Source organism: Eumetopias jubatus, unplaced genomic scaffold (assembly GCF_037043125.1).
Source record: "Eumetopias jubatus isolate StellerSeaLion01/CBP00866 unplaced genomic scaffold, mEumJub1_p1.0 scaffold_3, whole genome shotgun sequence".
In the NCBI taxonomy this organism is placed as follows: domain Eukaryota; kingdom Metazoa; phylum Chordata; class Mammalia; order Carnivora; family Otariidae; genus Eumetopias; species Eumetopias jubatus.
The window spans coordinates 162,982,382-163,007,413 of record NW_028274809.1 but is presented as its reverse complement, the minus strand read 5'-3'; the positions used below and the strand labels follow the sequence as shown (position 1 = coordinate 163,007,413).

The 25,032-nt window shown below is 38.2% G+C and overlaps 1 protein-coding gene across 2 annotated transcripts in view; it reads right to left on the bottom strand.

Moving 5' to 3' along the window:
- Window positions 1–25,032, bottom strand: part of LMO7 (LIM domain 7) — a 192,468-nt gene that overhangs the window by 89,187 nt on the left and 78,249 nt on the right. Inside the window, exons 3-4 of one of the 2 annotated variants that reach the window (XM_088022207.1) lie at window positions 22,832–22,901; window positions 3,908–4,014 (exon numbers count right to left, since the gene is read on the bottom strand). In XM_088022207.1, coding sequence (XP_087878333.1) covers window positions 3,908–4,014; window positions 22,832–22,901 — 177 coding nt within the window. Of the gene's footprint in view, window positions 1–3,907; window positions 4,015–4,511; window positions 4,596–22,831; window positions 22,902–25,032 lie in introns of those variants that run through there. The other variant, XM_028106098.2, reaches the window with a different exon arrangement.

Here is a 25,032-nt window from a genome sequence, read left to right as displayed (position 1 = left end):
CAATGGTTTAAATACGGGACTTTGTTTCGGAGCCAAGTTGCTAAAAATATAAAATTAAAACCTTTAATATTCAACTCTGCCTTTCTGCCAACTTTGATTCCTCTAATACAGGACAACCTCCAGACCACTCTGTTGAGCTGCTTTCTACAACAAGCAATTGCTTGGTGCCACAGAATGACCAGATGCCACCCCAAAGAGCATGACATTTGCTATTGGAGCTCTCCAGGGCGCTGTGGCGTGAGGCTGGGGTGAGGGTGCTTACTCTGCTACAGGCCTTCTATAGAAAGTGTGCAAAGACAGCTCCGTAGGAGTCACACCACCTCTTCTCTGTGGATCGTGTTTCTGAGTTCAATATGGGATATTTAGGAAATGGTTAATAATAATGATACCATTATTCATTGGTACAGGAGCTAAATTTCATGGCCTCGGTAAACATCTCACCTAGGGTAACTTCAACCTCAATCTACCGTAATTCATGAAGGCAAACTCACGAACTTGCTTTTCCTGTTGGGGAAAAGAAAGTGTCAAGATGAATCCTCCTCATTCAAGTCAGGAATGTCAAAATTAAAAGTATTAACTGATATTTGAGTATATGCAGTCCTAAAATAAATGAGTAATTCAAACACACTTGGAAAAATTCAAACTACTTCTTACAAGAAGTAATTGTTAGAAAATTTAGATCACGGGTGCCTGGGTGGCTTAGTCATCAAGCGTCTGCCTCCGGCTCAGGTCGTGGTTCCAGGGTCCTGGGATCGAGCCCCACATCGGGCTCCCTGCTCTTTGGGAAGCCTGCTTCTCCCTCTCCCACTCCCCCTGCTTGTGTTCCCTCTTTCACTGTATCTCTCTCTCTGTCAAATAAATAAATAAAATCTTTAAAAAAAAAAAGAAAATTTAGATCACGTATTAATATGTATAATTATAGAAATACAGAGTACCCTAGTTCTGTTTGACCAGTGGAAAAGTTTTTATTGCAAATCTGTAGTTGCTGGAAAATAAGTTTTTGTAGTTAGGGTCTGGATTTTTGAAATTATTGACTAGCAACATCTCTCTAAATTGGTTGCCTCTGCTCCCCCCCTCATTGCTACCCCACACAACTCTCCTGGCTCCGAGCGCCATCCATGTTTTTTTTGGGGCGGGGGAGAGGGGTTGGGTTTTTTTTTTTTTTTTTTTTTTAATCACTGCTGCCCTCTAACAAGAAATACCTCATGTTTGCCAGCATGGAGGTTTATCAACTGTCCTCTCCTATTTGGTTTCAGCGTGTCATACAAACACGCATGTTAGATCACACTCATCTATGAACTGCTCATGCAGTCTTAGCAGATGAGCTCTGAGAGAGCATTTAAAATAATCGAGTACTTTGCCCCATTTTTGCTAGTTTTAATGTATACAGATGAGCAAAATAATGTCAAGTCTACTTGACACATTACTGCACATTCAAGTGATAATGAGATTTCCTTTTTAAATGGGCAAACATACTACCATGGAAATACATAAATGATTATAGTAATATGGGTAAAAAGTTACATTTTAGCAGAATGTAAAGTCAGTCAGTAGCCTTCATTTCCACATGATTAGCTTGCTGGCAGAGTGGAAATAAGGAATTTCAAGGCTAAGTCAGGGTTTCTCAACCTCAACACTACCGATATTTGGGGCTGGAAAATCCTTTGTTATGGGGACTATGCTGTCCATTAAAGGGTATTTAGCAGCATTCCTGACCCACGAGATGCCAGTGGCACTCCCAGCCCAACTATATCGACAAAACTATCTCTCGACCCTGCCAAACGTCCACTGGGGGAACAAAACTGCTCCCAGTTGAAAACCACTAGTCTAACCAACACCAAGTCCTTTAATCTACAATAATGATAGGAGGGGATCTGACCTACAGAAGTCTCCGCATTATATAAGAAAACTAAAAACTAAGAAAAACGTGGATATTTAGTAACCAATAATTTGCTTTCCCATAAACTTGCATCCTTTTATAAAATTGCAATCTCAGGGCAGAAGAGCCATAGCCAACATTTTTAAATAAGCCATTTGTCAATTTGCTCAGGTCTCACAACTGGGAGCCTCCTGGGCTTCCATTGTGGCAGGCCCAAGGTCAAGCCCTGGGCTCTTTGGTCCAACAAGATGGAATTATCAGGGGAAATGTTCCTAAGCAGAGTCCAGGCTCTCAGGCTTTCCTGTTAGTACTACCTAGGCACACCTTTATGAACTTGTGGTTTCCACTGAAACAAGTTGTTCTGCTTACTTCCTACTACAGCTCTAACGGACGTGACCTCCCAGTTTCAGTTTGTCAGTGATTTAATTTCCCTCGAGACTGAACCCAGGTACTGATTTTTTTCCTAAACACTTTAGAACCAACATCTCACGAAGCAGATTCCAGGCAAGTTTTGCTAGGAGCATTCTTGGAATTGGAAGCCAACAAACATGTTTTGCCTAATCAGTAGCCTACTCAAACATCTGCTACAGAGTTTCAAAACAGTATGATTGTGGGGGGGGGGGGCTGTTTTCCTTAAGTTGTCCCTGTTCATTGAGAATAAAGCACTTTCTAAGTGAAAACTTTTTTTGCCCATCAGATAAGTCTCAGAGAAGGCTGATCAGGAAAAATAAAACAAAGTCATCCATGCAGTTATTTTTCATGGATATCAAGCATGACCTCACAACACCGCAGAAGTAAACATGCCATTTTGGTGATGAAACTTAGGAACAAGCTATCTTCCAATTAATCAGAAATGCAGGCAGACCCATTCCTGCTATGTACTTACCAAGGCTGTGTAGTTTAGAAATGCTAATTCAACAGAACTGGAAGCATATAAGTCCAAAATGGCTTGTTCGTTTAAAAATATGTACTGTTAGGCTTTGAAAAGATGAATTCTATCTCAACTTTTAGCTTCTACTACTAAAAGACCATGCGTACTATGATACTTATATACAGGGTTATTTTTCTTTAAGAAAAATTATTGGCCATTTTTAAGATTTTACCATCAATTCTTAAATAGCTTTAAAGCTATTACAACAGGATATCAACCATATAAACTAAATCTTTGTCTAAAATGGTAGAAACTAATCTTTCCATTTCTATTATTTCTACAGCTAGAATAAGGTATTTATATTCTCCTTTTAAAAAATGTTAATTAGCTTTAAGGGCCATGATAAAGAATCATTTCTACAAAATTAAATCATTTTCCTATCACGATTATCTGGTAACACGAGTTTATTCTGATTCACTGAAAGCAAATTAGATTTATAGGGGGGAAAACAATCCCATAGGAGCTTAAAACCAGATTTCCTGAAACCATACACTCCTACATGACACCATTTTCCATCTAAAACACAAGAGACACCTGCACACATTTTCACCCCACTTTCACTTTCTCATCTATACTATTAAAATAGTGAAAAACAGTTCATTTTTAGAAATCATCCACAATTGACAAGGTCATTAGCATTCCATGTTGGTGCCAGGCATCGCTGCCTTCCAAATTACAAAAGAAAGTCTCTTTAACCACTGTCTCAGTCTCATTTTTGTAGTCTTAATTCCAAATATATAAAGATCATGTTAAAAATCATTCTTTTTACTCTGTAAACTATAATATAACCTCTAAAGTCACTCTATAACGTGCACCCTCACCATTAGCAACCAAACACTACCATGTTGGACAAGCATTAAACTATAAACTACCATTTTAGTTTTATAGAGAGTTAAAATAACAACATGCCATGGTCTCAATCACAGACAGCTTCACATTCATAGTCCCTAAGCTATTTTTTAAATAATCAGTTTCGGAATGAGAACAGAGGAAGACAGAGGAACGATTTTTCAGTAATCATAAAATCTCAGAAATTCTTTGCACTTCAGCCACAAGCCCTAAGCTGAAAAAACAGATAACAAACCACTGAAACTTACCTGACAGTGACTCGGTTTGATAAATCCTGTAGATCCCCAGGATGGAAAAGCTGGGCTTCTTTCAATCCAATCTGTTCACAAGCTTTCAAAAAAACGTTTATATTATCCTGTGAAAAGAAGTGGAAAGTGATTGCTTAGCCGAGCTCTCTCTCAAACAAAGGGTACAGATTTTTATGATAGAACTTCTAGGCTTCAAAGTCCAATTATAGCCAGCAAAAAAGAAGGCAGCAAGACTGATGCATACATTTTTTTTTTAATTACATGGGCATGTAAAGCCTTTCAGTCTTGCAGAGCATAAACAGTAGTGCTAGCTTATGCCTGGGCATACGCTGTTCTGTGATCTTTGTGACCGGCACGTTAAACATTACCTGTTACAGGACAAGTGCCTAGCCACTGAGCAGTAATCTACACTTTGATGTCAGCTCTGCTCTGCAAACAAACGCCCTCTTCTCAGCTTTGCACGACAAGCCTCACCTCTCCTCTTTAAAAATAACTCCAGCTACTGACATTCACCCACCCAGAAACTGTTGGCAGGGAAGAAATAAGAGGAGGAACATTCTGTTTCTATGATTACAAATTGCAGAACGACTGTGGAATACCACACCTGGAATCTGGGTTCGGTTGCTGAGCTGGCTCTTGACAGACAGGGAAACCATACTATAGGACCCAGGAGAAGCCTAATGTTCATTGGCCAGATCACATAGTTTAGGTGTGGTACATTATTCACACCCTGCACCTGCTTCAGGAACTGCCTCCAACAAAATGAAAATCTAGGTTGTCCTCCTAGCTAATTTCAAAAACCAAAATCCTCCTTTCACAAACCAATGCTTTTCATTCCTGTCAACTGCTGCCCAAACACTGGCTACTACAGATGCACATTTGGTGAGCAGAATCAGCTGGAGCTTCCCTCTTCTCTTTTAGGAGGTTGAGCTTGTGAAGATCGCATGGGGACTCTACTGTCTCTTTGTTAGGACTCTCGGGGAAGAGAATGGCCTGCTAGCATGCCAACACACATTCAAGCACTTGTACACACTGGCACCACCACATCTGTAGCGAGAGAGGGCCTCCCTGAAAACTCACCTCCCTAACGGCTGGCTGTGAGGAACCAGAAGACAGCGTGCCCCTTGGAGAAATACAATTACTCTTGTCCCATATGGAGAAGCTCATCCCCATGAGAAAAGGCAGGGTGGCCCAGCAAAGTGGGAGGGAATGATAGAGAAGCCAGGATGAAGAGGCTAAATTCAACAGCATGGATTCTTGGAGAGTGAGGGGGTTTAGGGAAAGGGTAAGCAAATGCATGGCAAGAGAAAAGCTATACTGACTATTAGGGACTAAGGGACATTCAAAACAAAAGTATTTGTAGAGAAGAGAGGTTATTTTAGTGTACTATCAGTAGAAAGCAGTGTGAACTACACAACTGAAAGTTGAAATCCATGCTTATTTTTTTTTCTCCCAAGATTTTATTTAAATTCAAGTTTATTAACATATAGTGTAGTATTGGTTTCAGGAGTAGAATTTAGGGATTCATCACTTACATACAACACCCAGTGCTCATCCCAACAAGTGCCCTCCTCAATGCCCACCACCCATTTAGCCCAGCCCCCCCCACACCTCTCCTCCAGCAACCCTTTGTTTGTTCTCTGTAGTTGAGAGTCTCTTATGGTTTGCCTCCCTCTCTGTTTTTCTCTTATTTTTCTTTCTCTTCCCATACGTTCATCTGTTTTGTTTCCTAAATTCCACATATGAGTGAAATAATATGGTATTTGTCTTCCTCTGACTCATTTGGCTTAGCATAATACACTCTAATTCCATCCTTGTCACTGCAAATGGCAAAATTTCATTCTTTTTGATGGCTGAGTAATATTCCATTGTGTATGTATGCCGTATCTTCTTTATCCATTCATCAGTTGATGGACATAATTTGGCTACTGTGCAATCCATGATCATTTTAAATAAGAGTCTGAAGATTAAAAGAATTTATAAGTCAAAAGTTGAACAACTCAATGGAAGGTGTTTGATCTGACTTAGTGGAAAAAGGGGGGAATAATATGTTGGCAAAATTCCAGAAAGAGCAAAAGTGATCATTTTGTTAAGCTCACATAATTTTTAAAACCTATACTATCTCATCACTCAATTATTCAAATTAATGGTTCTAAAACTGGCCTTCAGAGAAGCAGACAAGAACAAATGGCTTGGTGTCCTAGTACCCCAAATCCTACAGGAAGAAAAGCACATCTCTAAAGAGGAAGAAAAACCATTAGAAATAGTCCCACAAAAAGAAAGGGGGGAGGAAGAAGGAGAAAAGAAAAAAAAAAAAGAAGTCTTCCCACAAATTCATTGTGGTTCTGAATGTTTAAAGTGTTATAAAATATTATGACAAAGTTAAACTGAAAGTAAACCTATTGAATGGACAGCCAAAATAATTCTTCATGTGTTTTTTAAAAACATAATAGCATTCATCTGGTTGACAAATATGTACCTATTGATGAGAATAAATAAAGCCACATATGCCTCAAAACCCACCCACCTAATTTAGAAAGAAACCACTTCAAATCTAGAGTGATTATAGTTCGAGACAATAAAAATAGATTATGATTAAATTCTAGTTTTAAATAAAGCCATTACATTAAAAAGCAGTTTCTTTTAAAGAGTTCGATGATGCTCAAGACAAACTTTACAAACAAGGCCCCACAACATCCTATGCAGCAGGAACAAGTTGTATTAAGATCAGAATTGCAACGTAAATCCTGCTTACTGGACTTGAGCCCATTGGTAATTTATTTTTTGTGATTTCAAAAGACCTAGGCAGAGAGTTGCCTAAGGGGAGATACAAAATTATAAAATAAACTTTTAGTATCTGTTGGAACATCAAGAAGCCACACCCCACTCAACATATTAAAAGGGAAGCATTTAGTCTTCAATAATGGGATCATTTTCACTTGAAGCCAGCAAAGATAAAGTAAAAACAAAGGACAAACATGAAACATCTTCTCATTGGACTGTTAGCCAGGACTCTAAGTTAGCTCGGCCACTAACCAATTGTGTGGCTTTGGAAACATTCATCAGCCTTTCTGGCCCCATTTTCCTCATCTGTGAAATGAGTAATTTCTGGATCTGTACCCCATTCCCTAGGGCACACAGCTCTCTGCAAAGGAGAGGAAGGAAGGAAAGCCCTCTCTAACCCAACCCTCAATACTTCATGTCAAAAGCCAGCACCAAGCTTCTGCACTTCTACACACTGAGGACCAAAAGTGGCTTCACAAAAACAAAACAAAAGGAGATCTGCAATAGCTCCTTTCAGAGTCGTTTATCTAGGACATGAATAAAAGCAGACTATTTAAACAGACAAGGCAGGATGGCTTAAGATTTTCATATTCTCCCCCAAACCCTCTCCACCCCTTAGCCTTGAATCAATTACAAAGTTAATCATAACAGGTGGAGGGGGCGAGGGTAAATGAGAGAGAGATTAGTGAGTCAGGAACACTATTTGCTCACAACTGAGGAAAGATAAGGAATCCACAAAAATTTACAATATTCCCAGGTTTATATTAGTCCACTGGGGACTAATTTAGAACATTTCTTTGGGATCTTAACGCCCCTCTGTCTCCATTACACATCCTGAAGAGAGTCATGAGAAGGAGAATGTGAGGCCAACATGAATATTCTAACACTGGACCCAGAGGTAACATGGGTCTTTCATGACATGAACCCTTCCAGAGCCCTTCATCCCACTTTCTTCCCCCCAAGCACTTATCCAGTACCATAGTCTCGTGTCATTTCAGCAGATCGCTTTGCTCTCCTATCAGGGATGGAAGTAGCTGAGGAAAGTGTCAAGGGCCCAGGGTTGATTGAATATATTTTAGCATATGTGCTGCCGAAGCAAGCACGATTGAATATATTTTAGCAAGTTCCTAAATATCAGTCAGTATAAGGATGACTCTCTCATTTTGTTATATTTTTCTCCTCATCGCATGCTCCCATTCACTCCCACTGCTCTTCATTAAAAGGTGCTAAGAATGTACCCTAAAGAATTCAAGAGTTCCCCAGACAAGTACATGTACGTGTGCACATTGATAGCAGCACTATTCACAATAGTCAAAAGGTAGAAACAACTAAAACATGTACATGAACAGAAACAGATAAACATATTGGGATATATTCATACAATGGCATATTATTCACCCATAAAAATAAGGTACTGATACATTCTACAGCATGGATGAACCCCCAAAACATGATGCTAAGGAAAAGCTAAACACACAAATGTTACCTACTCCATTTATGTGGAATATCCAGAATAGATCAATCCTTAGAGAGAGGATACAGACGTGGCTGATAGGAGTTTGGGGAGGGGGAGGATGGAACAGGAAGTAAGATGTTTTACTTGGGAGAGATGGAAATGTTTGGTGGCTGCTCAACACTGAATTGTTCACCTTAAAATGGCTACTTTTGTTATGTGAATTTCACCTCCATAAATTATTTTTTAAAGGTGCCTTCTATAATGTGCTTAAAAATCTAAATGTCCTTTAAAGTGTAGATTCACTTATGTATCTCACTTACATAAATGGCATCATGGTATACGTTTTTCTCTTTCACATTCAACCATTTTTGTTACACAAAAGTCTAAATCCTCATTAAAGTCTATGCTATACCTCCCTAGGATCTTTCGCTGAACAAAGTCATTTTCATTTTCACTTGGAGAAAGTTAAAAAATGTTTCTTTTATATATTTCTCTTAAATATATCTTTAATGATACAATTTCAAGACTTCTAACTTACAGAGGGAATACTTTGTATCAAGAAACCTAAAATGTCACAGCAAATGGGGAATGTCTACTCACAGTATCAAACCAGTTAGACCTACTTCTGCAAAAATTTCCTGAGTGTAGAGGGTCAAGAGCTGTCATCAATAAAAATGGATTCTTTAAATAAAGACAAAGAGATTTATTACAGAAGCCCTGAATAAGATCAAAATCCTAACCAATTCTGAAAAAGAGTAAAACTGTGCTCAGGGCTATGACTGTATAGTCAAAAGGGCCATACAGTCACCACCTTAAACCAAAGATGCCAGAATGACGTCACATGGACGTGGGCCCCATCCGTGAACCAAATGTTCCTCATGTGCTCACTCTGGCCTTTCTATGCCTATTTCAAGCAAGATTTTTTTTTGATTAAAAAAAGAGAGCACATCATCCAATTCCTCTGAACCTGGGCACATGGTGTTGCAGATCAATTTATCTGAAGGCCAAGAGACTTGGTGACCTCAATTCCTTTTCTATTTATAATATAGCACAAAAGCCCCTGTCTCCTGTCCCTAGAGTTAACAGTGACAAAAAGTTAGGAAGTATATGCCAACAATCAAGAGGTTGTAACCACTGTTTGAGGCAGAGAAACTGAACTAAGTCTCTGTGTGAGAATAACAGTCCCCAGTCAGCCACATCAGAATCTCTCGAGGGAGCGCTCAATCACCTTGTAGGTGAGGCTCATGTACTAGGCAACAGTAGTCCCAACTAGGCAACAGCTGTCCCAACCTCCTGGTACTCGACATGGGGTCCACACGCCATCAGCATCACTTGGGAGCCTGTTAGAAATGCAGATTCTAGCTCCACCCTAGACCCACTCAGTCAGAATCCACATGCTAAGAAAATCCTCCAGGTGATTTGGATCTTTGCAGACATAGTTTTCTGGCCAATAACAAAATAAGGAAAATATTTCCAACTAGGATTTACAGCAGGGTTTCTCCTTAGGATGAGCAGCAATCACCTGGGGATTACGGAGCTTACCATTAGGCCATCCCCAAAAGTACTCAAATTCCATTCTTGTGATACACTAACTGTGAACATTCAAAATTATTTTAAAGCAACTCCCAAGCGCTGGAGTGACCACGATATATCCAAATGTGCACTTTAGTTACATAGTTTCCATTAGGAAAGGGGTGTGGTTGCAATTTTGATCAGTGGCACTAGCTTTATTATTAGAGACTTCATCTTCTTATTTATGGCTTAGTGAATAAATGTAAACTGTGTTACTAAGACCTGCAGGGGATAATTACAATATGTAGGTAAACACACAGATTCAACTTCAGTAGTTATTTGTGAGAAAAGTACGCAGAACATTTTCCTTTGCTTCGCTGCAAAGAGCCTCAGTCATGGGCTGATAGCAAAGGATTTGAGGACAGTCAAGTTTTGTCATATGTGATGAGGAGTTAAGAACCAACTAGGAATGCTTAAGAGGAATTGCCAAGTGACACTGAGGGCCCAGGGGATTATACATAAGTCACCAAGTGGCTTGCATGCTTCTCTCCAACATTGCTTGGCAAAGGAGGAGCAAAAACCATACAGAGAGGCAGAACAGAGCACTGGCAAGCGAGGGCAGCCGAAGGTCAAAGGCATGAGGGCCGTGCCCTGCTGAAGGGCTGGTTACTGAAATGCTTAATCAACTTGGGTCACAATTAACCACACAGAAGCAGGAACAGGCTTTGTCAAACTGCAGCATGGATTAAGGTACAGTCTTCCATGGTGTTCGAATTAAACTTTATATATCCGAAATGAAGGAGTTCTAACGCGTACCTACTCTGTTGGAAGGAAGGAAGGAAAGAAGGGAGGGAGGAAGAAGGAAGAGAGGGAGGGAGGGAGGAGAAACGGACACAAAATGCTGAAATAGAGGCTTAAGAAGTTCTGTCTGAGACCAGACTGGGGGTTGCCAAAAGTGGGTGAACAAAATGGGAAAAAAAGGAAAAAAAAAAAAAAAAAACGTTCTGTCATCAAATTATCCGTGTTCTCTGCTCCAAAGTAAAACAAATACGTAACTGCTTAAAGAAGCATGTCATAATGATGCCAAAACACATCGTATGAAGCAGTAAAGCACATTTAACGAAGGAAAACGGCACAGTAAAACCTTAGGGCTAGCTGGGAATCCACACTCTCAGTGCAACTGCGCCTACCCGCTTGCCGAGACTCACTTTTACAGGTGATGTGTCTGGGTCATCAGCCCTTGTTTTAGCGTTTCCAGCCCCGGGGACTCCTTGCCCTGTGAGGCTGACTTACTTTTAGTCATTTCCATGTCAAAAAAGTCCAAAGACTCCCTCGCTGTAATTGTAAAACACTGATCCTAAATCTGCCTACTTAATGCGAATTAAATCCCGTCTTTTTCCCACGAGAGTCTCTTAGCTACTTAGACAGCTCTCCTACCTCATACACTCCACACGTTGCCCCAACCTCACATCTTCTCTTCAAATATCCCTGGTCTTCTCAACACCCCTTGTCCCTCTGTGACATTTTTCGGTTCTCCTGTCGTCCCAACTGGCCCTCCACCGAATAGCTGATTTTCTCAAGTTCACATTCACTGAGTTCTTACTGTATGCCAGGCAGCATGCTGAGGCCCTTTACACAAATTATCTCCAATTCACACTAAAAAAGCTTATGAAATCTTTTGGTTCCCATTTTACACATGAAGGAACTGAGGCCTAAGAGGTATGTGACTAACCTGAGGTCATCCAGCAAGTGGTGGAGCTAGGATTCAAACCAAGCAGTTCAATCCCTGAGTCTGTGCTCTTAACTCCTATATTCATTTTCACCACAAGTGAAACAAATCACCACTAGTCAGTGGCTGAAAACAAGACAAGTTTATTGTCTTATAGTTCTGGAGGTCAGAAGTCCAAAATCAGTCTCCCTGGGTTAAAATCAAGGTGTTGGCAGGGCTGCGTTTCTTCTGGAGGCTCTAGGAGAAAACCCATTTCTTTCTTCTTTTCCGTCTGCTAGAGGCCCCTTCCTCCACCCTCAAAACCAGCAGCAGCAGCCTGAGTCTCTATCACACTACCATCCAACTAATTCTCACTCTCTCTTCCAATTATGAGGACTCTCAGGATTACACTGGCCCCCCCTGGATAATCCCAGATCCACTCATCTCAAAGTCAACTGATTTACACCTCAGTTCTCCCTGGAACCCAGGGTTCCCTCCCCTCACAACGCATTGGCTGGTTCATGGATTAGAGCATGAACGTTATTGGGAGCCATTCTGCCTATGACAACAATCATACTTCCTTACAGACAGGTTCCTGTTTGTTAGGTCCTCCGTTCTTAAAATCAAGCATCTGTAACTCAAAACAGGACTCCAGATGTGCTTAACTGTCCAAGTCATCACGTGATGGGTCACTAACAATAGTCCTCTTGCCAAATGAGAGTAATAGTGATTTTGAAGATTTACTGAGGAAACAGATATGTGATTGGCAGTTTCTAGGATATAGCAAGTGGTCAGTAAGTGGACCTTACTTCTCTTGTCACAGGCCACAGGTACTTTGCGTTGTGGCATCTAAATCATACTGTTGGCTAACTGAGATATACAAGGGCAACAACCAGTTCACAATGACATCACAGTTCATGGGGAAGATGACCTGCGAGTTTTAATGAACCAGGAGGCTACTGAAATTTGGAATAAAACTAAGGTGGATATAAAGAATCTGAAATGAAAATCATGTGATTCTATCACGGGAGGTTTCATGGATAAAGGCATAAAATGCATAATTAAGTTGGCAGATAATATAAAATGGCTGGACTCTTATGACTCTAGATCATTTTAAACTGCAGATTTTTATATTCAGTACATTAACTACGCTTATTGACTAACATCCACAAAGAGGACTAAATACATTTCCTATGTTCTTATTCCATCTTTTTTTTTTTTTAATGAAAATAGCACAAGGGTGCCTGGGTGGCTCAGTCAGTTAAGCGTCGGCCTTCAGCCCAGGTCATGATCCCAGGGTTCTGGGATCAAGCCCCACGTCGGGATCCCTGCTCAGCGGGGAGCCTGCTTCTCCCTCTGCCTGCTGCTCCCCCTGTCTGTGCTCTCTGTCAAATAAATAAATAAAATCTTTAAAAAAATTTTTTAAATAAATGAAAATAGTGCAAGTACAAAGCCCTAAGGCAAACTGCAGAAACTTCTCTCCATGTTTACATGGCTTTCCATTTAGCTCCTTAAAAGTGAGCATTTTTATTCAACTATTTAAGATATCACCTATAGATATTACCTGGTCTACTTTTTTTCCACATTGACTCTACCAAGGCCACAGCAGACACTTTGCAGGAATGAAGACATGTCTAAAAGAGAAAGGCTGGTAAAATGACTGAATAAGCCAAAAATGAATAAAATGGGCATCATGTTAGGGAAATGACCAGAGAACAAGCAATGCAGAGACCCATCCTGTCCACAGGATGCCCCATACAATGGTTGCTTTGGGAGAATGCAGGCCTGCTGTTGCCACATTCATGCAGAAGCCAGAGATTAGGATTTTACATGAAATCTAAGGGTATGCAAATTTTGGCTCAAATTTTAGAAATAAGCAAAAACAGTGAAGTCAAACAAAATCCATCATGAGCCATTTTATGACCTCTAGCTGGTCTCTTGGACTTTCCATGGGACCAGCCCAGTAATATGTTGCTTTAGAGCATTTGTCTGTGGTGGACAAGACTGGCTTCTAGTGTTATGTTCTTTCTTATAAATAATCACAAACCATCACTTTAATCATGTTTTTCAGGATGTTGTCAGGGAACAATATCTAAGATTGACACTGATCACTTTGGCATTTACCAATCTGTAATCGTATGTAAACTGCCTCAATTTCTAGCTTCTCCCTTGATTCTTCCCTTCCCTCCACCAACCCTCTGATTTCTTATTTACTATCTCAATAAACTACTGATGCAAAGACCCTGGCTTCTCTGTCAATCTATTACAGATTGACGGGTATTACATACAGGTATTACAACCTATACCTACAGGCGCTATATGGTCTTCCATCAAAACAAACTCTGACCACTTCCTCCATTCCCAATATTGTCACCATCACCTCTTGCCTGAACTACTGTATTAGTCAGAGTTCTCTAGACAACAGAACAAGATACATATATCTAGAGAAAGAGACTTATTTTAAGGAACTGGCTCATGTGATTATGGAGGTTGAGAAGTCCCAAGATCTGCCCATCTAAAAGCTGGACACCCAGGAGAGCTGATGGTCTACTTCCAGTGCATGTCCAGAATCCTGAGAACCAGGAGAGTCAATGAAATGTTCCATTTGAAAGTAAGTTCCAGTTTCAAAGCTGGCAAGCTCCAGACCCAAGAAAAGCCAATGTTTTAGTTCTTGCAGTTAGGCAGGAGTAGCTTCCTCTGACTCACAGGAGGACTGACATATTTGTTTTAGTCAGCCCTTTGACTGATTATATGAGGCCCACCCACATTAGGGAGAACAATCTGCTTTCCACAATCTCCAAATTCCAATGTTCATCTCATCCAAAGACACGCTCCCAGACAGATGCAGAATAATGTAATAATGTCTAACCGATTATCTGGACACTCCATGGCCAGTCAAGCCGACACAAAATTAGTCATTCAACTACCAAAACTGTTCTTTAACTGGCCTTCTTGCTTCTCTTCTTGATTTCCTTCAGTCTATTATTCACATACCAACTTGTGATTTTTTTATTTTCACATTTTATTGGGATAGAATTCACATACAAATATAAATTTAAAGGGTACAATTCAACGATTTTTAGTATAGTCACAGATATGTACATCCTTTACCACAGGCATCCAATGATCTCTAATAACAAATTAAACCACTCTCAAAAGCCCCCAGTGGCTTCTCATCATGCTAGGAGTAAAATATTATCTACTCACCAAAGCCTATGAAGCCTTATACAACCTTGCTGGCCCGTCCCTATCTGCCTCACTTAGTTCCAGACCCACAATCTTTTCCTGAACCAGCTTGATCCTGCCTTGATCCTCCCTGTCTTCCTTCTGTCTCAGAAAGTCCCATGATCCCCATATTTTCCCCCTCCCTCACTTCATTCAGGTCCCTGGTCAAATGTCAGCTCCAGAAATAAGATATCTCTGAGCCCCCTTTTTTTTTTTTATGTTACGTTAGTCACCATACAGTACATCATTAGTTTTTGATGTTGTGTTCCATGATTCATTGTTTGCATATAACACCCAGTGCTCCATGCAATACGTGCCCTCCTTAATACCCATCACGGGGCGCAATAGTGCAATTGCTAGGTCATAGGGTATCTGAGCACCTTTTCTGAAATACTTCTCATACACTCACTCAATCACTCTCTACCCATTCACTTTATTTTTTCAGTGTAATTATTGGCAACTGACAAGGTATTATACATTCTGCATGACAACTGTTAGTACCTTACAGGTTATTATTGACCTATTGATTATGCTCCATTAGGGAGGAACTTTCTCTGCCTTATTTGTGGCTGTGTTCCAAGTTCCTAGAATAGTACCTGGCACATAGGTGTCCAATAAATACTTTTAGGGAGGGCCTAAGACCCATCAAATGACCAATGTGCTCATACCAGTCTGACATCTGGGTTCTACTTCTTATTTAACCTCATTTGATCTGTTTCCAATTTCTACATAACAAAAGGTTCCTAAAGAGAGATGTTCTAAGCATTTTAGTATCTTAATAAAACTGTCATGTAAGATATAATCCTACTCTGAATCAATTTTTCTTTGACTCTACAAGTTAATCATGTTGTTGCATTAGGAATTCTAATTCATTAATTTTTTTTTAAAAGGTTGCCCTCAAGGCTGAAAGTTAGTATATGTTCATCTTAGATTTAAAAACAAGTTTTGGAACTCTAGGGAAGTGCTCCTAAATGTGTGCCAATGCCATGACTAAGAAATTGTGGCACAAAATAAAACAGGAGTTTCCTGATTTACAGTGCTGCATCAGTATGAGGGTACTGGAAACAACTTTAAATGTTGACACTAAGTTTTTAGGTTTCCATTCTTAGTGATACTTACCTTTACTGGGAGTCAGAGAGAAGTAAGGAGACAAGGAGACTCTTGAGGAAATCACCTAAAATTTCTTTCTAAATAACTCAGTTATCATTGACTTATTATCTGCCATTTATATGGAGGTATTAAGGCATTTGGATATTTAATATCTACTATTTGTTACCTTGAAAACAGCCAATGCATAATCCCCATTTAGTCTGTTTTCTCAACTTAATTATTGGATAACCCCAAAATACTTCAAAATACTGATGGTGATCCACAGAAATTCCAATATACTTTGGAAAAAAATTAAAAGTACAACCACAGAAAATATCATTTTCAATACATAAAGTGGCTTTATTTTTAGTAAATGGCTAGCTTTTATGCTATAATCTCTTACATAAATGTAAGAATACATTAAATAATGGCAACACTAGAGTACTCTTCCTGTAACTTCATTAAGAAAAAGCATTCCACGTTTTTGTTATTGGTGTCCTGTTTTCAAAGAAAATAATCAGATTGACAGACTAGAAAAATAAAAATAGTTAAAATTTATTGTTTGAGGCATAATTATACAACCTGTAATAGTGGTCTAACCTCCCTTTGAGATAAAAGGATTTCTTTAGTGCAGTTTTTATCCTGAAACCATAATTGAGCAATTTTAATCAAGTTTATTGATATCATTTAATCTCCCGTCTCTATTAGGAAATGTAAGAAAAAGAAAAAAATCATTTAACTCAATAAAACACTAAGGTCTGATTCCACATCTACAAATTATTCCAATACAGTGATAGGGGAGAAATAAACAACAATTAAAAACATGGTCATTTATAAAATATCTAGCCTTCATTTGTTATCAACTGTGAGGAAAATGAGAATATGAAGTCTAAATAAGAGTTAAGGCAGAAATAGTGTTATGGGAGGGGACCTCGTCAGTGTTGTCCCCCATCCATTTGGAGATGGGGATCATGGCAGCCAGAATCAGCTCTGCATGAATGCTGCCCTTATATGGCTACACAACCAAAAAGCAACAATGAGTGAATCAAAAAGACTTTACTTGGTGGAAGCCTATCCCAAATGTGCTAGGTGGAGAGCTCAAACAAATCTACAAAATCAGCAATAAAATTCAAGAACAGAAAATAGACAATATTGATCTTAGCATTAAATGGTTATTTTAAATGCACTCTATGATACCATCTTCCCATATCTTTCCATGGTGTCACTTTTTACCAGGTTTTATATACATCAACATCGAAATACATTCACAAATGTATCTTTTTTATTACCAACTAGAGAGGGATTCCCTCTGAAACACATACTGAGTTTGACCCAGTACAGAGCGATCCTTAGTCACTACTCTTTTAAGCAAAGCATGTGTTGGTTGTTCATCCAAGTCACATTCTAATGTTCCCTGAGTATTTTCTTTTCAACCATACAAAATTTATTCCTGCCTCCTAACCAGAGAAGTGCCCCCTTGAATGAAAATAATAATTATATTCATTCTTCCTATATTATTTCAACTTGGGTAAGAAAGGAGAGGAAAAAGAAGTGGGCTTTTTCCCTGAAAACACTCTTGTCTTGAGGTCTCACATTTTGGTTTTATTTGTAAAAGAGCTCACAAGCTCAGTGTCCCACAAACCTCCCCTCTCCCAACCCCCGTGTTCCCCTCACCCTTGGGAAAAAGAGTAGGCTACATAGAGTCACTGCCTGAGAGTGGGTTTTTAAAACTATGATAAAACCTGGATGAGAATATTTAAATTTTATAGCTAATTCCTCAGGTGCACTTTCTATTACTGCTGGAAGGGAACAACTAGATGTTTCAATAGTGACCTTGGCACAGACTAGGTCACACTACTTTGCTGACGCCCAAGTGTACAGTGAGTAAAGATGAATCAGGAATAATTTTACACAGGCACAAGAACATTAACCACTAATAACCTTTTGAAAAATGGCAGTAAGAATGGACCCGTAGACTGATGTTATTTCTTGAAGTAACAATTATGAACACAAGAGAAATGGACACGTCCAACAGCTTAAGCTAGCTGGCATCTTTGCCCATTTCCTGCATTCTATAGCATTCATGAGGAAACAAACTTCTCAGTCTCTACAGTCACACCTTATGCATTCCAATCTCGAAAATAATCTGAAAGAGTAACCCTTTAGAGGAAAGATGCTCAAATTCAGCTCATATTTTTGAAGCAAGTGTGGATATACTGAAGAAATTGAGAGAGAGGGGCAGGGTGGGGGGCAGAGGGAGAGGGAGAGAGAATCTTAAGCAGGCTCCACACCCAGCACAGAGCCGATGCTGGGCTCCATCTCACGACCCTGAGATCATGACCTGAGCCGAAATCAAGAGTCAGACGCTTAGCTGACTGAGCCACCCAGGCACCCCAAGAAGATTTTTCTATTAAGCCCACTAATAGACACAAACTTTCAAACAAATGATTCAAACCAAATTTTCTAGAATACCATTTCTTTTCTAAAAGAAACTGCAATTGAAATGGCAGGCATAAGTAGATCACTCAAATCTATACTCAGTAAGCAAACTAGCCCATGTAAAGGGGTATTGTTTACTTTCTTAACTCTAGCTCCGTGGCTCTTAGTCAGGGATGATTTTACCCCATCAGGGTCATTGGCAATGTCAGAAGACATTTTTAGCTGTCATAACTTTGGGGTGGGGAACATGGTGTTACTGGCATCTAGTGAGTAGAGTCCAGGGAAGCTACTAAACATTTTACAATGCACAAGACCCCCCCCCCACAACAAGGAATTATCAGGCCCAAAATGTCAATAGTCAGTGGTGCCAAAGTTGAGCAACCTTGCTTTAGTAAATACAATTAAATCATTAGGGGTCCAAGACAACTGTAAGTCTTAGGGTTAATAACTTCCTTGATGTTCTCTACACATATTGTATTTCATGCACGTTAACACATCAGATGGTAAACATTATTCTGGTTCAATGGCTCTTTTCACCACCAGAATATCTTGCTTGTTTCTCACGGTTCTGTTTTGAGGTTGAGTTTTTTAATTCCCAAATACACTTTTAGTTTTGAGTTTCAATGAATTGAACATACCCACACTTAACACTGGTTAATTTTTTGGAAAACTCAAACTCTTGGGTGAGATTTTTTTAGCATGGCTTTGTGAAGAATACAAAGATAGAGAAAAATGTATTTCTTTAAAAATTAAAACTTAGTCAAGTGAGAAAAACTGTCTCTCTAAATCTATGAGAACATGGTTAATGCCTTCCCAAAGACAAAACATTCAGAAAATAATGTGAATGTTTCAAGCGAAGCATTCAGTACATTTCTAAATCAGCTAAACATCTCTCTTCATTGTCATTGCTCAGAGGATATTCCATGTGTTTCACATAGGGCCATCTATAAACAGTAAATCCAGTGCCTTGGCTTCAAAGCAAATATAGTAACTGGCATGAAATGGATAAAAGTTATAGCAGAAGGAAAGAGAATAAGAAGGGAGTAATGGAAAACAGGGCTTGGAGCATAGAAATTATATAATTCTTACTATATTTAACTTAATATTATCTACCCCAGAGAAACCTCATTCACAGAACCCTCTTTAACCCACACACTTGAACTCAGTGAGCCAAAGGCTACCGACATTCCTAACCATAGCCCATTTTGCCAAGAGGACACTCTTCTCAAGGAACGCATCCACCAGCTGGCTAGTGACCTATGATATCTGTAGCCTGGAAAGACAAGGTAATTTGATCTATTCAGATTCTTCTCTTGGGAACCTCAATTGAGAGACACCATTTCCTGTTTGCAATGGGGCAGAAAAAGTAATCATGTGGAATGTGACTATCATATTTATGGCTGAACACCAAATTAATGACAGAGTCCTCTGAAAATTCCTTAAAATAAAACACTTCATCTCACTTAGCTTGAAAGCACCTCTGCTCTTTGTTACTAAAAAAGCATTAACTGCATATAAAACTGGTGAATCAGATTAAGATCTTTAGATGTACCAATGTCACTTTCCTGGTTTTAATATCATATCACAGTTATGCAAAATGTTACCATGGGGGAAACTGGGTGAAGGACACAGAAGACCTCTCTGTACTGTTTTTTTTTTTTAACTTCCTGTGAATCTCTATTTTAAAATAAAAAAATTTTTTAAAGCAAGTATTAAATTAAAAAAAAAAAAAACTTACCTATTTGTATTAGTTTCCTAGCACTGCAATGACAAAGCCCCACAAACTGGGTAGCTTAAAACAGAGATTTATTGTCCCTCAGCTCTGGAGGCTAAAAGTCCAAAATCAAGGTGTCTACAAAGCCATGATTCCATGAAACCTGTAAGGAAACTATTCCTTGCCCCTTCCAGCTTCTGGTGGCTTGCTGGCAAGCTTTGGTTCTCCTTGCCTATACATGCCTCACCCCAGTCCTCCGTTGTCACATGGCATTCTTCCTGGGTGTACCTGTCTTCACATAGTCATCTTCTTATAAGGACGTTATACTAGATTAGGGGCCCACCCTATTCCATTATGACCTCAGCTTTACTAAGTACATTATCTGCAACAATCCTATTCACAAATAAGGTCACATTCTGAGGTACTGGGGTTTAGGACTTCAAAATATTATGTTTGGGGGAAGGCACAATTCAACCTATAATACTATCCCCTTCAAAGATCTAATTTCAGAGCTTACTATTTTTCACAATTGAAAACTTTTCCACTTATTCATTAAAAAAAATCTTTGGGGGCATCTGGATGGCTCCGTCTGACTTAGGCTAGGGTCATGATCTCAGGGTCTTGGGATGGAGCCCAGCGTCAGGCTTTCTGCTCGGGGCGGGGGGTGGGGGGGAGTCTGTTTCTCCCTCTCCCTCTGGGCTCTCTCTCTCTCTCTCTCTCTCTCAAGTAAATAAATAAAATCTTTAAAAAATAAATATTTTACCTCCAAATGTATCAGTCATTATGTTAGTTGCTGTGAACACAGAAATTACTAGTATAAAGAGTCCAGCTTGGGTTTTTTATCTTTCTTCTATACACATCAAAAACAAAGGCTTCTGACATATTCCTTGAGGAATTTTTGAGGTCAATCTTCATAGTCCAACTATGAGTGCTCATAAGTGTGCAACAAATGTCAGTCTATTATAATTCTCTGCAGCACATTTATATCCGGTGATTTCTTGCTCATTTGCTAATTTATTTGCTAGATCCTGTTCTACCACTAAAATGTAAGCTTTTTGAGGATAATGTCCTTAATGTTTTTATTCCTCCAATATATCCCTATAAACTAGAAAAGTTCTCGACCTAGTAGGCACTCAATTATTTGTTTAAAAAATTAATATGCAACAAAACAACATTCATTTAGCATCTGTATGTCAGACTACCTACATAATCCCTTTCTACGCATATATGACAGCCTTACCAGGTAGATGCTGGAGCTCTAATGCACACTTCAAATTGAGGCTTCAAGAAATTCTGACATAACCATCCTGACACACAAGTGTGAGAAGAAGGAGTCAAATGAGGCATGATGACAACTTCAAACCAATTACAGCCCAATTCTGCAACTGTGGTTATTCTTATGCTCCTACATCCCATTGAAAATGCTCAGTGTCCTGTATTTGGGAAATCATCCCAGTTAATGTTCCGGAAATACATTTCATTTTAGTGTCTAGAGATAAAATCCAAACCAGATAGAATTTCCATGCTTGAAACTGAAATAGTTGGAGAGATGTTTGGATTTAAATATAAAATACATTTGGCTTTCATCTAATCATAGAATCAGAAGACTGAATAAAACCTCTAGTGGCCAATAACAACAAATCACCACAATTCAAGTATTCCAAATATGAAGGGTGTTTGAAATCAAAGGCTAATTTCATTTACAATGTGTGTAATTGATTCAAGAAATGACAATTCAAAATCTAAACATTATAGTAAGAATAACTCGAGCCACTTGAAAAAACTTTCAATATGATTCAAACTTTTAATTTTCACAGAAGTTATTTCATAAAAATGATTTTCATGTAAGGCTTTATTTTTATTAAACTGAATGTTTCTTCCTAGGAAGAATTGAAAACCAAATTTCTTCAATTTTATTATTGAAATAATATCTTCTGACTTGCTATATTAATAGAAGTAATTCATACATATATGTATATTGCTATACAGTCATATATATATATATTCACATAACAATATATGCACACGATAGTTTTTTATACCTAACCAAATTTGAGACCAATAAAAATATCATGTCATGACAGAAATCATGTCATGATAGAAATGGAATAGAAATAACTTGGTAAGAAAGAAGGAATTAATATTATATATAATATTTATATATATATATATAATTCCAGGTAGTAGCTGTGTTAAACTTCAGTGTTTTACAAAATTAATTTTTTTAAATTGACTCCTGTCATCAGCCTTGATTCTTAGGGGTTGCTAACAATTTGAAAATAACCCATCATTTGTACTTAATTATAAATTACTTCTTTTTCAAAGATACAGCCCCACCTTTCTATTGGTCTTTCAATTATTGATCCACTAGAGTATCCATATAATGACAGTGTGGGGTATTTTTCATACACAGAATCCAAATTTAAAGCTAGAAAGAATCTAGAGACTTATCTCATAGTCATCTGATAGGTAGTATTACTGAGGCAACAGAAGATAGTGACCTACCCAATATCACACAGAACTCTGGTAGGAAATCTATGATATAAAGCAAACTTGTTGCAAATACACTCCAAGATCTGCAGGCTAAGTGAGGGTTATGCATAAGCATGAAGCAAGAGAAACGTAACAACTGGGGAACATCTAGAGTTTCCCTAAAGTGTGGTCAACTGGCAAACAAAGTATGCAGGGCTGAGCTTCAGAAAGAAGGTGATCATAAACAAATGCAATTTGTGGAAGAAATAAGCTAAGAAAGGGGATATATGAAGTTTGAGGGCACAAAAAGCAAAACAAACAACAACAAAAAATAAAAGTCTCCCAGCAGAAGGGAAACAGAAAAAAACTGAAGATATAGGAGGACATCACTAAAAACACTTTCCTTGAGCAAGAAACCCCAAACCTAATTTCTATGATAATTCCAGATAAGAGTACCAGTCTATGCTCACCATTTTACATTTTGAAAACAAACAAATCCAGTTTTGAAGGTAATTTTTTACTTACCAAACCTGCTATTGGTGTGGATAATCTATTGATCTTCTTAATAACGCCAGGTTTAAGTTTATTAACCAAACTGAAAGTAAATAAAGAAATAACATATGCAATTACAAGAATGCCAGTATCAGTTTCATATTCTTTTTAACATTTTCAAAAATCTTGTATATCACTAGTCCATCCCCCATATGTGACTTAGAGCCAAGGGCCCAATAAAAGGCAAACAACCAAGAAAACAAGTCAAGAAACAAAGTAAGAAGAACCTCACTGCAAACAATGGTGAGTGTCCTCTCAGACCATACAGACACGCTGCTATACTCAAAGCCATGTCCCTAAAAATAGTTCCACATTTGTTAAAGGTAGTATTTGATTCTATTCCAAGAGCCAGTTTAAGAATCTCTTTCGTTACAATAATCTAGTTCTCTTGGACCTAAGAATAATTTTTTCTATTAATCATTTTCATTAATTTTTTTTCTCAAACTGTTTTTTATTCTAAAAGGTAATTTCAAACCACATTATTTTTCCAGATTTGTTTACTGAAGTATAGTTGACGCATAATATATTAGTTTCAGGTGTATGACATAGTGGTTAGACATTTATATACATTATGAAATGATCACTATTATAAGTCTAGTTACCATCTGTCATCATACAAAGTAATTATATTATTGACTCTATTCCCTATAACTATATAATATATACGACTATATTCCCTATATTCCTTTTACATCTCCATGACTTATTTATTTTATTATCAGAGTTTGTACCTCTTAATACCACTTCACCCATTTTCCCTACCCTGAACCCTCTGGCAACTACCAGTTTGTTCTCTGTATTTATGAGTCTATTTCTGTTTGTTTTGTTTTTTAGATTCTACATGTAAATGAAATCACACAGTATTTGTCTTTCTCTGTCTGATTTATTTCACTTAGCATAATATTCCCTAGATCTATCCATGGGTACAAAATACAACTGTATTTTGCCAGATTTAAAGGGTGCAGCGGAACTCATCCCAATGGCCAGCTAGTTCTTACTGGTAACTCATTAAAATATGTGAGTGGTTGCTTTGTTACTGTAACAGAATGACTGGATAAAAATTAAAATGTACCAGAATTCCCCAAAATGGACTAACAGTTACTTCAGAATCTAATACTGAACACATTAAAGTTGCTATGACAGAATCTGCAAAGATATTCATAAGTCTCTACATTCCAGAACACAAGGAAAGAAGCCACCTTTGAAGAATGTAACGTAGAGTATAATTCTTGGTTCTAAATCTAGTTATTGTGAACTCTATGTTTTTTGTTGCTGTTCAGTGAGACAGTCTAAGCCTTGGAGACATTTAATACTATAGTAATGCTTTTCTACTAATGCTAGCTTGGTTAATTAATCATTAGTCACTGTCAGAAAACAGTAATTTAAAACAGTGATTTTCCTATTCAATAATCTAACTACAAAAAGCAATTCTTTATTCTGTAAACGGAGCTCCAAAAAGAAAGCAAATATAGGAGAAAGAACCAAACATTCTTAATTTACTGGTCTCCTCCTCACAATGGGCAACAGAAAAAAAAAAAATCTGACACTTGTGGAATGTCACTCCTTCAACATTCCAGAGATTTATATATATACTTGAATGTGCTAAAAATAAAGAAGACAAAGGTCTCAATTTAATAACCTTCAGAATGTTGTTCAGCAAGATTCAAAATTACACAACGATGGCTTACGAAGATTTAGTCTGGTGAACAAAAGATGTTTTTTCTGTTTTCATAGTTTCTTCACACAAAGATCTTTAGACAACTTAATATACATAAAGTTTCCCCCTCAGTTAAGCATTTCCTAGAACGGTTACCCTCTGATTCCTAATTTCTTGTTTGTGCACTGAAAGCCAAGTAGGAAGGAAGGCTTTCTCCCTTCATAGCTGAATTATTTTTCTTTAATGGCTCGCCAAGAAGCTAGAAAAAAATTTGAGCAGGCTTCTAAGAAATGACAGTTCCAAATTAATTCTTCTAGTTGTTCCCTATTTACCAGGTATGCAATGTATAGAAGCACTAATAACTGGAACATTACTTAATAGCAACATTATTCTGGCATAGTGTAAATCAAGAAATTCAAAGAGTTGTTGACCACTAGCTTGGCAGTGACTTTCCTAACGTAACTTGGATCTTAAAATGTAATCTTTCAGGACGCCTGGGTGGCTCAGTTGGTTAAGT